General features: G+C 38.0%; 1 protein-coding gene across 2 annotated transcripts in view; it reads right to left on the minus strand.

Annotated features, from left to right (window-relative positions):
* The window catches only part of ALG3 (ALG3 alpha-1,3- mannosyltransferase), a 526,609-nt gene that overhangs the window by 87,273 nt on the left and 423,077 nt on the right, over positions 1 to 16,259 (minus strand). For both annotated transcript variants that reach the window (XM_044070631.1, XM_044070632.1), the window contains exon 8: positions 902 to 1,046. In XM_044070631.1, coding sequence (XP_043926566.1) covers positions 902 to 1,046 — 145 coding nt within the window. The remainder of the gene's footprint in view (positions 1 to 901; positions 1,047 to 16,259) is intronic.

The raw sequence follows: 16,259 nt of genomic DNA on the forward strand, positions 1-16,259 counted from the left end.
ACCATCACCATATTACCATTGGCTGTAACAACCCCTCAGACAGCATCACTGCAGGCTCATAAGCCGCATGCTAAAAAGTCAGTGCAGCTGCAATGGACATAATGATGCCTCGGCATAAAAAAGTACAGGGTTGGTGTCATGCATTATTATAACATTTCTGTTGCAGTTTCCTTCACTGCAACAAATTTCAACCACGTTATCATGAAAGAAAAGAGAATGTATGCGTGTGTGTGTGTGTGTGTGTGTGTGTGTGTGTGTGTGTGTGTGTGTGTGTGTGTGTACGAGCATGTCCACAAAAATATACTGGCAGTGCAGCCTAATGCTCAGATAAATTATTAAATTGCACCTTGTCCATCTAAGTTTTTTTTATATAACTTGCACTTAAACAATGAGCAAGCAGACAGTAATCTCCAAATTCACTCCACCAGAAAACAAGCAGTTTTAGAATTTTATCTGAATTTAAAATAAAAAATATTGGTACAACTGTAATGTAGTCAAAACTACAAGCCATTACTTCAGAAAAAAGGAATGCATGGAATGTTGAATCATAAAAAGGAAACAACCAGCACAGCTTTTTTACAAAAATATATATTTTTAGAAAAGTTAACAACACATCTGGCAGTAAATATTTTACAAACCGCAATGTTAACTACTTTCACTTAGCACTGGTGTTCTTCCTTTAATCTGTGTTCCCACTTACAGAACTCATGGCAGGTAATGGTGCAGGATCAACGACTGTGGGAAAGTAGATGGCTATCTCCAACTTGTCTGGCCCTGCAAGAGTTCTCTCAATGCTATGGCTTAGGGCCGCTGCTGGTACAAGTTCTAGCCCTAAGAATATTTACTGGAAAGTGGTGTGATACAAAAAAAATGATTAAGGAGATATAAAGTACACACTTACTTGAGTAGATGAGCCAGTTTCTTCACTTTTGTGCTCCACAGAAGGTACGGCAAAGTGTGAAAGTACCAAACATAGAACTGATAGTGCAAGGAGCGGCTAAAGGCAACCCCAATGAAGTTTGATGTGAAAAGGACAGAAATAATCTGTTTCTCTAAGTAAAGGAAAATGTATCTGACAGCTGAAAGAAGGAAAAGGTACAAAAAGTTGTCAACAGTAGTTACTACAGAAATCTGCAGTAACATTTCCAAATATACTCTCTTTATTTTATTTCAGAACAGAGGCTAAACTTTGTTTTTCTTTTTTTGGGGGGGGGGGGTTGTTTTATAAAGGAGTATTCACAACATATATTCTAATGGACTATACTATTTTGTCTCTATCTGTTTATTCATCCATTTCCTTAAACCTGCTTTATCTATTTCAGGGTCAAACCTATCTCAGTAAACTACAGAAACCATCCTCAGAAAGGACTGTATCACAAGACTCAGACACGCCCACATCATATGCCAACATGCACACCTAAAGATAAAGCATTAATAATAATTAACCTGCGGGCATGTCTTCAGAAGGAAGAATGCAGAATAAATCCAGTGATATCAAATTAACCCCAAATGAAGACAGGGATAACATGCAACCTTCAAAGAAAGGTACCACATCTGACACAGCAGTGTTATCTGCAGCACTATCACAATATTCATCTGTGGTGGCATTATTCTCAGAATGGATTAACTTTCATTTGTATCCTCTTCTGAAATATAATTACTGTTCATAGCAACAAATTCAGAACATACTTTACAAGACTGCCAGGATGTAAACCCTCTTATATGCAAAAGCTACTATTTTAAGTCATTCATCTCTTCTCCTTCTTCTTACACTATCCTGTAAATAAACAAAAAAGCCTAATTTCTACCAAACCATTTTTTTATGTAATGCACCATTTCATACCAAAATGCAACATCATTTTCCAAAGAACCTTGAACATTTACTGCTGTGTGCAATTTAACTACTTCAGAAAGGTCCCTCAAGTCAATATCACAAAAACTGTTACTATTAATATTTTCCACAAGTACTTTACTTTGTACATTTTTTCAAAATTATGTGACATAGTCTCCAAAACACAGGATACTTACATACTCCATACACAGGGAAATGTGTTTCAAGTGTCTATATCTGGTGGCAGATTTTCAGCAGTCTTCACCAGCAAATCTCACCAATATCATCACAGTACATACTTCAATGTATATAAAAAGGGGCAACCGTACATGTTCTGTTCCTTCATGAAATATCTAGTCTAGTCTATAGCTACTTGACTAAGCCTTGTATGACGTCTCTGCTCTTGGCCAGTAACCAAGGGGCCTCAATCCTCACCATGGGCACCAGTGAGGGACATTCACTTGAAACAAAGATAAATACACACAGTATGTCTGTCCCAAGCACAATTTCCCTTAACAGCACACAGAGAACAGTCCTGCAGCTGGGTTTTCCTCCTTCTGTCCAGGCCCCAAATAAGACTCCCCACTGGCACAATTGTAGAGATGAGTCCTCATCCAAGTGTTTCAAGCCAAGTCCTCCACCACCCTCTCTGTGAAAACAGTCCTCGATGTCCCTGCTCCATGTAGCCGACATACACACTCTTTGAGATTTGATTTTCACACACATACAAGCACACCTGGGAAAAGCTGGCAAAAGATTCCCCCATTGTGCCACCTTCACTCAGACTACAAGGCAGTTACACTGCCACCAGCCAGCTACTCTAAGGCTCTTACAAGGGCACAAAATTATACAGAGTAAAATTAATACTAATGTAAATGGTCGTGTTTGACCAATGCAGCAAGGCTTTCAGGAGCAGCCACAGTGTCATCAAATAAATACACGGACTCTCAAAGGTTAAACTATTCTCTAAAAGACCAGTCACATTGAAAACTTTAAATATATTCAATAATAAAAGAACATGAAAATACTAAATATCTATTTACGATAAACACCAGAGTATCAATCACAAGAAATATTACAAATTTGATGATATGTATATTGAAGGCCGACTTCAACAAGATCAGTATAACTACCTAACCACACTATATCCAAGGTACCCGTGAATATTTGGGATCCCCAAAATACATAAGGGTTTGGAAAATCCACCAATGCGTCCCTTAGTGGATGGACGTGGATCCCCTACGTATACATGTGCGAAGTTAGTAGACTCTATTTTGCAAAAATATTTAGAACAAGAGGACCAAATATGCAAGGATTCGTGGTCATTTTTGGCCAAAATAGGAGAGTTGAACTTTGATAATAAATGTAATTTTCTAATGGTCGATGTCAACGATCTATACAATTGTATCCCCTTAAATTTAGCTATTGATTGGGTAGGTATCACCTTGAAGAGGAACAACGCCACTGTAACTGAAATTTCATTGGTCATCGAATTATTGGAACTAATACTATATAATAACTACTTCATGTTAGGTGATAATTTTTATTTACAAAAAGTCGGGATGGCCATGGGCTCGCCCTGTGGAGCTAGTATAGCCAATATGGTTATGGCCCACTGGGAAAGAGAGCATGTCTTTAGCAATGTTATATTGATGGAAAAGATAAGGTACTACAACCGTTATTTGGACGACATTTTCATACTGCTTGAAGGCGAAGAACCTGAAAGCAAAATTATTTTGGACTCCTTTAACACCTCTACAGACTTTTTAATTTTCACTTCGTCCTTTAGTAGTACTGCTATTGCCTACTTGGACATTTGGTTGGTTAAAAACTATGATTTAAAAGCATATGTGGCGAGCATATATAGGAAAGCTACACACTCTAATTCTTTCTTACATTACAGCAGTTGTCATCCGAACTACCAGAAAAGATCGGTAATTAAGGGACAACTTGTAAGAACAGCTCGAATTGTCAGCCTAGATGTCGATTTTTACAGTGAGTGTGAATTATTAACCAACATGTTTTTACATAGAGATTACCCACCACACTTACTAGACAACTTGGTTAAAGAAGTGAGTAACAAAAGACTTAGAGGCTTCTACCAACCTATACTGAAGACAGTTGCCTATGAAGAGATTAGTAGCAGTTTTGCCTTTTGCCTCTGACTTAGGATCAACTAGTCAAGGTTCCACACCGAGTACCAATCCCAGACTGATTTTAACATATCATATTAATAGTTATTATCTTATTGATATTATCAAGAAAAACTGGGATATATTTAAAAATAACTATATAGTGTATAGTAAGGTAGGTTGCCGACCAGAATTAACTTTCAGGAGAGGTAAAAACTTGAAATCACTACTTGAATGCCCAGATAGTAACCCCATACGGACACCAGGCATATATAAATGCCAAAATTGTAACTATTGCAAGTACATTCATGAGTCTAACAGATTTTCTATAAATAATAAGTGTTTTGAAATGCGATGTAGGGCTAACTGTAATACCCGTATGGTTGTATACCTAGCTTAATGTCAGAAATGTCCAGGGTTCTATGTGGGTAAGACCGAGCGTAAGCTACGTGAACGGGTATATGAACATCAATATGCAATGAAAAAGAAAAAACAAGAAAATGCATCAGCCAAACATACTATTACTTTCAGTGACCACTTTTTCAAATTTATAGTTATTGATCAGGTACTAGAAAATAAGAGGGGTGCTCCTTTACATTTATTACTCGAAGAATTAGAACTCAAATGGCAGATCAGATTAAACGCTTATTCATACCCAGGACTGAACGATAGTTGTTCTATTAGTTGTATATTAAAATTAAGGAGCCTTATGAGGTAAGGCATTAAATAAGAAACACAGTTAATATGTTTAACATATATTAGTGAAGTGACAAGTTTAATTGGTGAAGTTAGATTTACTTTTGTTCACTGTATACTTCACATATTAATTTTTATATGTGTATATACTTATATATTCTTACTTCCTTTGGGGGTATGAATGTATTTAGTTTACACCTCACATTTTAATTTTACATTTAACTGCTATATTTTTATGTATTGATGTCTTTCAGACATCAACTACTATAGACATCTCAGTGACATTCTCTATTTTTAATGGTTATAATACACTATTTTATAACAATATATATTTAAAGCTATTCATTTTTATTAAGATGAAATAACTTGGTGTAATTCTTGTTATTTAAAATTTTGTAATAACAATTAATTGATAGTACTGGCTTCGGATTTTAATATGATATTGCAAATGTATTAATAGGTGAGCTTAGTGGGGTTATGCTATGGTAAATTCATTGAAGTAAGTTTCCTTTATTTTTAAATTTTTGAATTTTAATGTTTTAACTAATTGATTAATTAACGAATTAGTGACTTTTTTTGAATACATAAAGCTTGTTTGTGCATTTTCTGTTATGTCTGAAGAAGTCTGCTTATCAAGCAGACGAAAAGCGCTTAACATAATTAAAGACTCCTGCTGTTGTGTGGCTATACTTGTTTTTTTGCGGAAGCTGGCTGCTCCAGATCCTTTCTGTTTTTCTAAGTTTGCTGTTTGTGTTTATCATATGTTACACATCCACTGCCCTACTTTCTCTGGCATAGCTGGCACTACCTCACATTGTCACACATTGTATCTTTCAGCAATAAAGATAAGGAGTAGGGTAAAAGGTTCAAGAAATTCTATAAGGCCTTCCACAATAGCAAGATAGCTAGAAACAGCATGGGTAGATCTCTGCATAGGCACACAGATTTTCTACAAGAGTTACCATCAGTTAACCAGAAATGATGAGCACTTCCTGTAACCTGATCTTTCTTTGAGTTGGTTGTTGCAGCTAACCTATACATAACTGGAGGATGCAAATCAGAAAAGGGAGGAAAATATTTAAAATAAGTCTGTCCGTCAGTATGTACTGTGAATGTGTCCACTGGTAAGTCTCACTATCCATAGATCACACTGCAGTACTAGAGTTTTTAACAGGGTTGGGAGAGGCCAAAAGACCATAGATATGAAAACAGTTTGTGGTAAAAAGCAAATCTAGTACCCATTACTGACAGCTTACCTGGCTGCATGCTTCAGAAACCCATTCCCATGATGGATTTTCCAGGGATGTGCACAACACTGATCAACATATGTTGCTTATCGATGCAGTACTAAATAGCACACTTGGGTTAACTATCAGAATCTACACATGGTGTGTTTTTTTTTTTTTTTTTAGAAGGGAGGAAAGGATATATCCTGTACCCACAATAATTATTTTTAAAAGCATACATTTACACAGACTATAACTAATCATAAAAAAGCCATCATAACATTTCAAAAAAAGCAAGTTAAAAAAGCTAACATCACAGACAGTCTATGCATAGCAAACATGCATGAATCCTGATGCCCTTTACACACCAGAAAGTATTTTGAACAAATCCACAAAAAGTACTTTAAACAATATACATATTTAACTTCTCCAGCCACAATGAAACATCAAAGTCATTTCATGCTGCAGTGCTTCAGCACATGGGAAAACATGCACATTCATAATTATACAACTATACATTGCCTACTTTAGGGGAATGAGGGACCAACTGATTTAATATAAACTGTAAACACATGTACTGCATTACATTAAAATACTACAGAAAATGAAACACCACATATTAATCAAATATACCATGGAAGATATACCACTAAAACATGCAAAAAGAGTTACACAATGTAACTAAAGAGGAAAAGGCCATCACATCATGACACTGAAGGAAGCACCATAAAAAGATATTACCATAAAAGTAACATACATAAAAATATAAAATCGTCATTAAAACTGTTGCCATCTGCATATCAACATGTATTACTAATAAATCCATAGAAATACCATAACAAAATTAATTTATTCAGGTTCTTTACCAGCAACCTTGCAACACAGATCAGAATGAATGAGTCAATAAATTGTGACAATACGCAATAACAAAATAGCCACCATTTAGAAACCCACTTAGTAAAGTGTAATACATGATATCTCTCTCTCTCTCTCTCTCTTTCTATATGCAATACACATACATATATATATATATATATATATATATATATATATATATATATATGGATCTACTTTAGAATTTCGACAGTTCACAAGATCGACAGCTATTCCAATGAGACCACAACAACAACTCATTTGAATGAAACTACAGTTGAACAACACTCCATAAGAATGACAAATACAATAACACACAGTGAAAAGTATACAAATACACATAATTATAACTGGTACAACCCTCATATGTCCCGTGTACAAAGAGCAGTGAATTGAAATTAGAGACGTATACGTGCTGCTATGAAGTATAAATTAGTCAGCTAATCATGGCAACGCTGTGCTATGCACCACATTGCCATTAGAGTAGTAAACATGGAAGCCCCAGGAGTTGTAGGTAGCTCATATAAAACTGTTACTTCCCAGAAAGGGAAAGAGTTACTGGTAGTGCATAATTACATTTACTACCTGGAAAGATATCGGGAGAACAGAAGGTACTGGTGTTGTAGGTATAAAATAACTGAAAGTTGCAGAGGTAGGACTGCAACAGTATTAATGCCTACTGGTGATATCTTACAAAAGTCTGTACCACACAATCATATAGCTGGACCAGGTAAAGTAGAGAGATACAAAGTGTGTCATGAGGTTAAAACGCAAGCAATGTATAGTCGTGATACTCTGTGTTTAATTCTTGAAGATGCTGTGGCCTCCACGCCTCTAGAGTCGATTTGTCATGTACCTCGTAGGAAAGCTTTGTTACAACAAGTTGGGCATGTTTTCGTCGCATGCAGATTTCCTATCATGGAGGTGAGGAACTGACACTAGACAATACTGACCTCTCAAAGTTCCCATTAAAAGATGGTGCTTTTGTCAGTAGGACAATGTTTGATAATAGCTCTGACACTAAAGTCATAGCATTTAGTACAGTAAAGAATTTACAGGACTTGAGCTGTGCCACTATCTGGATGATGGACGGCACATTTTTTGGTAACTGTGTGAATATTAGGCAGCTGTAGTCTATTCACGGATTTGTTAAGTATGGGAGCCATAGTCAGGCTATTCCTTTACTGTACGCTTTCCTATCTAAGAAGTCCTTAAAATGTTATAATTATTTGTGGCATTGTGTGTTTCATTTATTGTCAGACCATAACCTTGAATGTAACTGTCAGATTCGTGTTGTGTGACTTTGAAGTTGCAGCCCTTAAAAGCATCAGATTAAATGTTCCTAACACCAAATCTAAGGGCTGCTTCTTCCATTTCTGTCAGAATATCTGGCGAAAGATTCAAGGGGTGGGTTTAACTTGGCACTACAACACATTACAGACATTTCAACTCGCAGTGAAGAGCCTAGTAGCTCTGTCATTTTTAAATGAAAATGAGGTGGAGTTGACATTTGAATCACTGAAAGAGGGCTTTCCACAGCAGGGACAAGAACTAATAAAATACTTTTCTGATTGGTACATTCATGGTAGAATACGGAAGTTTCGTACAAGGAGTACCACCAAACATCGATTCCCCCTATTATTTCCTATATCATTCTGGAATGTCAGTGAGCTTAATGACCTGTGTTTACCACGCACACAGAACACAGTTGAAGTGTGGCATAGGAGACTAAAGTGTCTCGTCGTGGACAGAGGTACACACTTGTATTTAATCCTTTCCTGTCTTGTTCGGGAACAAAACAGGGTGGATGAGCTATGGGTTAGGTTTTCTACGGGGTATGTGCCTTCTCCTAAAAAGAGAAAGCTTATAGAGAGACACAATAAGTTTCAAACTGTTATTTGTAACAGGGACGATTATACGGCTGTTGAATTTGTGAAAGCCGTTGCAAAACTACTGAAAGTGTAATGTAGAGTATGTTGCTTTCAGAGTTACATGTCATGTTGACATATAAATCCCTACACTTGGTTACATAAGGGCATAGTTTACAGTGCTGCATATACTTATTTACTCAAAGCAGTTGCTAATATTGCATGTGTATTACGTGCCGGGTTGTCGTTGTTTTGAAGTGTCGTTCAACTGTAGTTTCGTTCAAATGAGTTATCGTTGCTGTGGTCTCATTGAAATAGCTGTTGAAAATCTAAAGCAGATTCATATATATATATATATATATATATATATATATATATACATACACACACACACACATATATATATATATATGTATGTGTGTGTGTGTGTGTGTGTGTGTAAGATATATATATATATATATATATATATATATATATATATATATATATATATATATATATATATATATATATATCCAAATCGGAATGCACTTTATAAAAAAAGAATGCAAGCAAAGGGTTAAAACAGTAAAAATTAATGCACTTTTAGAAAGACATACTAAAATTGAAACAGATCAAAGAAGACAAAGTGATGAAACTAGAGTATGACAGCCAAAACAATATAGAACATTTATTTGTTTTACTTTTTGTTGGCTGGATTAGTCTCACTAGGCAGGACTTCTTTTCAGTAAGTGAGGGAATCTTTATTAAACCACAAACTTACATAAGGGATACACAGAACACTATATTAAATGTGGAATTAATGTGAAAATCACACATTATAAATAAATGCATAATAAACTATTGCACAGTATGGATAATGCTGTTTTTTTAGCTAAAGATGGCACTAGCAAAGCCTAAATGATCAATGCAGCACTTACTGTGGATAAAGTCAGCTCTACCCCACCATGAATGAGCTTATTGCTTAAAGAGTACCAGTTTGTCAAATGACGAGACTCCAGCACATGGTTTCAAAACATGTCAGCATTATTCTTTATTTTTATTCTGCATGGAGTAAATCAATTTGTTTGCTTCTTAAGCAAATCTTTTTATGCTTGTGTAGGAGATAACTACATTAAGGTAACTAAGAAGTCTTTAAACAGGTTTTGAACTTTTTCAAGATAGCCACCTAAATGGAAGCAGTTGATCTGTGATAACTCCTAAACTCTGAATTTATAATCTTCTACAGTAATCACCAGCTTTCTGGAAGGTTACTTACGGCAAAGATTATTAAGAAGAGATTATTTGACCCTCACAAGAGAATATGGCTTCAAACAAATCAAAATTAGCCTCAAACTTGAAAGATTAAGGCACTGCCAAAACAAACTCAGGCAATCATTCTACAATGTAGTCACCCAAAAAACTTCTGAGATTCAACAAAAATAAGATCTATGGATCTGAAGACCTTCAGAACAAATTCACAGCAATAACCCAACAGGAGACTATGGCTACAAGTTCACAGACCAATCCAAAAACGTCATCACACAAGAACAACTCCCCTTTTCCTTTGCATAATAATGCAAACAAGCTGCAAAGGCCACATTTCCCTGCAAGATGATGCCTTAAAGTCTAAACACTAGAAACATACATTGCAACTTAAACTACACCTACATGCCCTACCACAAAAGGTGCAAGAAAAGGAATCATATACAAGGACTCTAGAAGATAAAGAGAAAATGATACAAAACATAGCCTCCTCCTTTAAACAACTCCAAATTAAAGTAACAGATCTTGAAGGTAAATCCAAAGGGAATACTATGTCCCTGTGAGGAATACAAGACAAAAGCTCAACAATACAACTGGAAAAAATCCTGTAAGACATCGTTATGAAAGCAGAATTATCCTCATCTGCTGCCACAATCTATATTGCTGAGATAGCCCATGGAACAATTCATTCTTCACCACACTTACTTACTATAAACCTATATTAGCTAAACCAGGATCAGGTACCTAGGCAGCAAGACATTTCCCTGTGGTACATTTGGTTGGGGACACAGCATTCGGCTACAGAGAAATATGTCTGTTGTGAATTCTCTGTTGGCAAAGAGAAGCACACACTGTCATGCCTACAGCTTTAATAACCAAGTAAATGAGGTAAGAACATGTAACAAATGTTGCGCTAAGAGTATAGTACATGCTTAAGTAACTACACCATGTAGAAGGGTGTTGCAATATAGAAGACATCCTGCATGCAACTTTAGTCATATTTATGGTCCAGTATGCATTTTAGGTAATGTTCCCAGGGCACTGTAAAGGGAGTAATGGCCCACACACACATCAATTATAAACAGACTGCCCACTGTGCACTGCATTTTTACTGCCACTGACATGCCCACTAGCCAGCCTGCTGCTGATGTATGCCATATTGCCTGCTGTCTCATGTTGCTTTGGGGGCCATGGACATTATTTTTCCCTATTCATTTGGTTACTCAAGCTGTGAGCATGGCACAACATTCTTCTCTTTGCCCACAGGGAATTCACAACAGCCATATTTTTCTCCAGTTCAATGTCACTTCAGCCACATGTCCCCAACCAAATGTACCACAAGGAAATTTCTCGCTGCTTAGGGACATGAACCCAGTTAAATTGCTAGGCAAATCATTACAGAGATAGTTTTCATCCATGATCGGGAGAGCAGGCAAAATTAACAAGATGACAGGACATGAACTGTACACAATACACAGACATTCTAAGAATGATTAACCATATTACAACAGAAAATACTGGCAAACACTGTACTCAGAGGAAGATATTAATGAATTTAGAATTACAATTTAACTATGAGAATATCTGCTACTAGACTGTGGATATATCTTATGAAGAAAAAAGGTTCGTGGGACACTAAAAAAATCTGTAACCCATGATCTCCTAGAAGAGATGAAACAGGCAACAGCTATTTGCGTTTGTTGTATATACGTACATAGTTGTACAAGGCCTGTGCAATGATAAAATCAAAATCAAGATTCTATACCTAAATGTCATGTCCTTCTGTGACAAAAACATAACATTTCTAAAGAGAAGAATGCCTTAGGATTATTTAAAAGGCTATTCTATACTTATTTTCAATGAAGAATGTAGAACATTTTCTTGGTGTATTGTGTAGTCCCTGCTAGAGTACAGCCACTAATATGTACTTGCACTTTAAAAACACCGTGGAAAAAAACAATGGAACAGTCTAGAAATTTCAGCTGAAGATGAAAAGTCAGGTAAAAATGTGTATACTTCAGATTACTTATTCAGCCTTAACATGTGTGCGACAATGTAACCATGCTATGCAGTCTGCTGTTCTAGAACAACCATTATGAAAGATGCTTTTCTTATAAACTGTTGAAATTATTAATTTGATTTAATTTGTATTTATTTCCCAGAGTAGAGCACTAATCTCTATGGACCTTTTTCAGACTCAGTCTAGGAGCGATGCATAGTAAATAAAGTCTGTTTGTAGTGAAGCTAAAAGGACTGTATTCAAACTGTAGCAAAATCAAAGTGATATATGTCATCTAAGTTAAGGAGCTGTTTAAGAAGGGAGCTTCTGTACTAAATTTGAAAAGACACTCACCAAGTCCTTTTGAATTCACTGTAGACAGACTGGCCACATGCAGGAACCCATAGATGAAAATCCTATGGACTATTTCATCACAATGGGATACATAAGGGCTATAGCATATTTATCAGGTTTTTATAGTGGAGGTGGGTTGAAATTCCTGCACCCATCCCCACATCTAAAAGATATTGTCTTCAAAGCTGCATCACCGCAGAGAAAATTGACACAAATTTTTGTATCTTCTCCAAGATGGTGTGGCCTTGGTCAGCACTGTTGCCTCACAGCAACTGATTCCTCAGCTCTCTTCTTGAGTGGAATACTTTCTGTGAATAGTACTCCTTATTTTGGCTATTTTGAGATTTTGCCAGATACTCTAGTTTCCACCCACACTCCAAAGACATGTTATATATGAACAGTACAGTTTTGTACCTACCATAAATGTAGATGTTCGAAGATCCACATTGCTGCAGTCCTAACACTTGGGTAGTCCGCTGTCCCAGTCGGCCCGAATACCAAAGTATAAGGCTGACGTCGGTCAAGGCGCATTTGTCTGACGTCAGGACGTCAGGGTACAAATGCGCATGACCGACGTCATATCCTCAGTCTTTTCTTGCCCCAGATGTCAGAAGACCCTAAAAAGATAAGGCCAAAACCAAAAAACACCAAACACTCCTGTACCTAATATATGTACAATATATACAAATTTACAAAAATAGAACCCCACCCACACAACCACCCCTAAACACAGAGGGGAAGGAGGGAGGGAAAATTGGACTGCAGCAATGTGGATCTTCGAACATCTACATTTATGGTAGGTACAAAACTGTACTATGTTCTTCATCTCACATTGCTGCAGTCCTAACACTTGGGTAGAATCCCAAAGCAGAGGTAAGGGAGGATGGCTAAACTATAATGAAGCAGGAGCTGCCAAAATGCCCTGCAACACAGCAGTGGCAAAACCAGCCCTGGATTTAGAATAGAGAGGAAGGTGGTAATGCTTGGAGAAAGTATGCACTGAACTCCAAGTAGCTGCCTCCAAAATATCCTTAGTTGCCACCCCCTTAGAAATGCTGTTGAAGTGGCAGTAGCCCTAGTGGAATGAGGCCTAATCCCAGCTGGAATCTCCTTGCCATGATGGGAATAACAGAATGCAATGCAAAACCCAATCCACTTAGATATAGTTTGTTTTGACACAGGCTTGCCCTGAGAACTCAAAGCAAAAGAAACAAACAACTGCTGAGACTGCCTAAAATCCCTAGTCCTGCTTAAATAATAACGCAACTGCCTGTGTACATCTAAAGTGTGCAAAATCTTTTCCCCCCTATTTTGGGGATCTGCATAAAAAGTAGGCAAATGAATAGTTTGGTTTAAAGCCACACTAGAAACCACCTTAGGCATAAAGGAAGGGTTAGTACGTAATGATACCCTATCCTTATGAAAAATCAAAAAAGGCTCAACCGCCATAAGGGCCTGCAATTCAGAAACCCTTCTTGCAGAAGTAATGGCCAACAAAAAAGCAGTCTTCCATGACAAGTATTTCAATTCAGCAGTAGCCGCAGGCTCAAAAGGTTGTAGAGTAAGTTTCTCAAACACAAAATTGAGGTCCCAAGCAGGAGTAGGAGCTCTACGTGGGGGTCTTATATTCTTTGCCCCTCTAAGAAATTGCTTGAACAAAGGATGAGAAAACAATGGTGGGTCACAATCATAGTGAGCTGAAATTGCTGCAGCATGAATCTTAATGGAAGAGAAAGACAAACCTTTGTCCAATAACTCAGTAAGATATTGAAGAGCCACACTCAAATTAGGTTCAGAAACATCCAAATCCTTTGCTGCACTCCAAAATAAAAATCTCTTCCATTTTTCTGCATACACTTTACGTGTACTAGGTCTTCTGGCTTCCATAATCACATTCAAAACTTGTTGAGGAAGTTGAGACCTGCTGTGGTTCAAAACAGAATATGCCAGGCTGTTAGATGAAGAGAGTGAAGCTTGACATTGAGTAGATGACCGTCCCTCTGAGACAAAAGGTGTGGAATTAAAGGTAAAGGCCATGGAGGCTTCCTTACCAGATTCCTCAGTAATGGGTACCAGTGTTGCCGAGGCCAATCTGGAGCTATCAAAATCATCCTTGGCTTGTCTTGTCTGACCTTTAGGAGTACCTTTGGGAGGAGAGGCAGAGGTGGAAAGACATACATGTGAAGATTTTCCCAACTGAACGAAAGAGCATCCACTTTCCAAGCTGTGTGATGAAACCTTTTCGTGCAAAACTTTGGCAGCTGGTGGTTTAGTGGAGAAGCGAACAGATCTATGTCTGGAGTTCCCCATGACACTGTCAATTTTCGAAATACATGAAGATCCAGTTTCCACTCGTGGGGATCCATGATTTGCCTGCTTAACACATCTGCTAAGGAGTTCTGTGCTCCTGGCAGAAACCTTGCCTGAAGATTTAGCTGCAAGCTGAGCGCAGTCTCCCACAAAATCATTGCTTGCCTGCATAGAGGATAAGAATGTGTTCCCCCTTGCTTGTTGATGTACCACATGACAGTTGTGTTGTCTGTTAGAATCAACACCTGCCCTGGAAGAAGTAACTCCTTGAAAGCCAGTAAAGCAAACTGGACTGCTAACATCTCCTTCATATTGATATGTAGATGCTGTAGTCTGGCAGGCCACTTGTCTTGTATCCACTTTCCATTCAGATGAGCTCCCCAAGCTATGTCTGAGGCATCTGTCGTTAGAATCTGACTCGCCTCTGGCCGGGTCACAGAGAGTCCCTTGTTTAGGTGACATTCCTCAGCCCACCACAAAAATTCCTTTTGAATGCAGGGTATTAGTGGAATGACAGTGTCCAAATCCTGGCAGTGCTGTGTCCATACATTTTTCAGATACCATTGCAGCTTCCTCATATGCAGTTTGGCATTGGGAAGCACCAGAATACAAGATGCCATGAACCCTAAGGCTTGAAGGACTGTCCTTGCAGTCAGCCCGGACTGAAGAGATAGTTGATGGAAGTAAAGGGAAAGATTCTTTTGTTTGTCCGGGGTTAAAAAGGCCATCTGGGCTGCTGTATTCAGTCTCACACCCAGAAAGCACATGTCTTGAGAGGGTACTAGACTGGACTTTATTTTGTTCACAGAATACCCCAGGCATCTTAGCACTGCTATCACATATTCCAGATGCTGAAGAAGCTCGTCCTTTTCTTGAGCCAGAATCAGACAGTCGTCCAAGTAAGGATAGATTTGTATTCCTTTTAGCCTGAAGAAAGCTACGACTGGAGCTAGAACTTTTGTGAATACTCTGGGTGCAGTAGATAAGCCAAAGGGCAATGCAGAGAACTGATAATGTGAATTTCCAGCTCGGAAACGCAGATACTTCCTGCAACTGAGTCTGATAGGCACATGAAGGTAAGCCTCCTTGAGATCTAAAGTTACCATCCAGTGATCTTTGCCCAGCAGAGGTAAAAGCTGTTGTAACGTCAACATTTTGAACTTGGGAATGTCCAGATAAGTGTTGAGGATAGACAAATCCAAAATTGGTCTCCGTGTGTTCCCCTTTTTTGGTACTAGGAACAGGCGAGAATAAAATCCTAGGCCCCTTTCTGGCACAGGAACCGGCTGAATGGCCCCTATCTGGAGTAACAGAGAAATTTGCTTGTGAGCCTCTTTTCTTTGTATAGGAGGAATGTCTGGCATGCCTTTGAAAGGAGGCAAGGTATGGAAATAAAACCTGTAACCGTGGTGAACGATATCCAATACCCATCTGTCTTGGGTAATAACACTCCAATTTTCTTTGAAAAGTGCCAGCCTTCCTCCCAAAGGTGCTGCCAGACGAGAAGGCTCTGGCAGCTGAAAAGGCAGGTCATTAGGTCTGCTTACGAAAGGACTGACCCCTGCCCTCACCAGAAGACTGGGCAGGTGAACTCCCTGTTCTAGGCCTAAAAGAACCTTGAGCTCTGCCCCTACCATGTCTAGATCTACCCCTAGACTGAGAATCATAAGAAGGATATGTCCACCCCTTAGTAGGCCAATTTCTACTAAACTTTGGAGGCTGAAC

This window comes from Protopterus annectens, chromosome 4.part1, assembly GCF_019279795.1.
Source record: "Protopterus annectens isolate FY-2018-M chromosome 4.part1, PAN1.0, whole genome shotgun sequence".
Taxonomy (NCBI): domain Eukaryota; kingdom Metazoa; phylum Chordata; order Ceratodontiformes; family Protopteridae; genus Protopterus; species Protopterus annectens.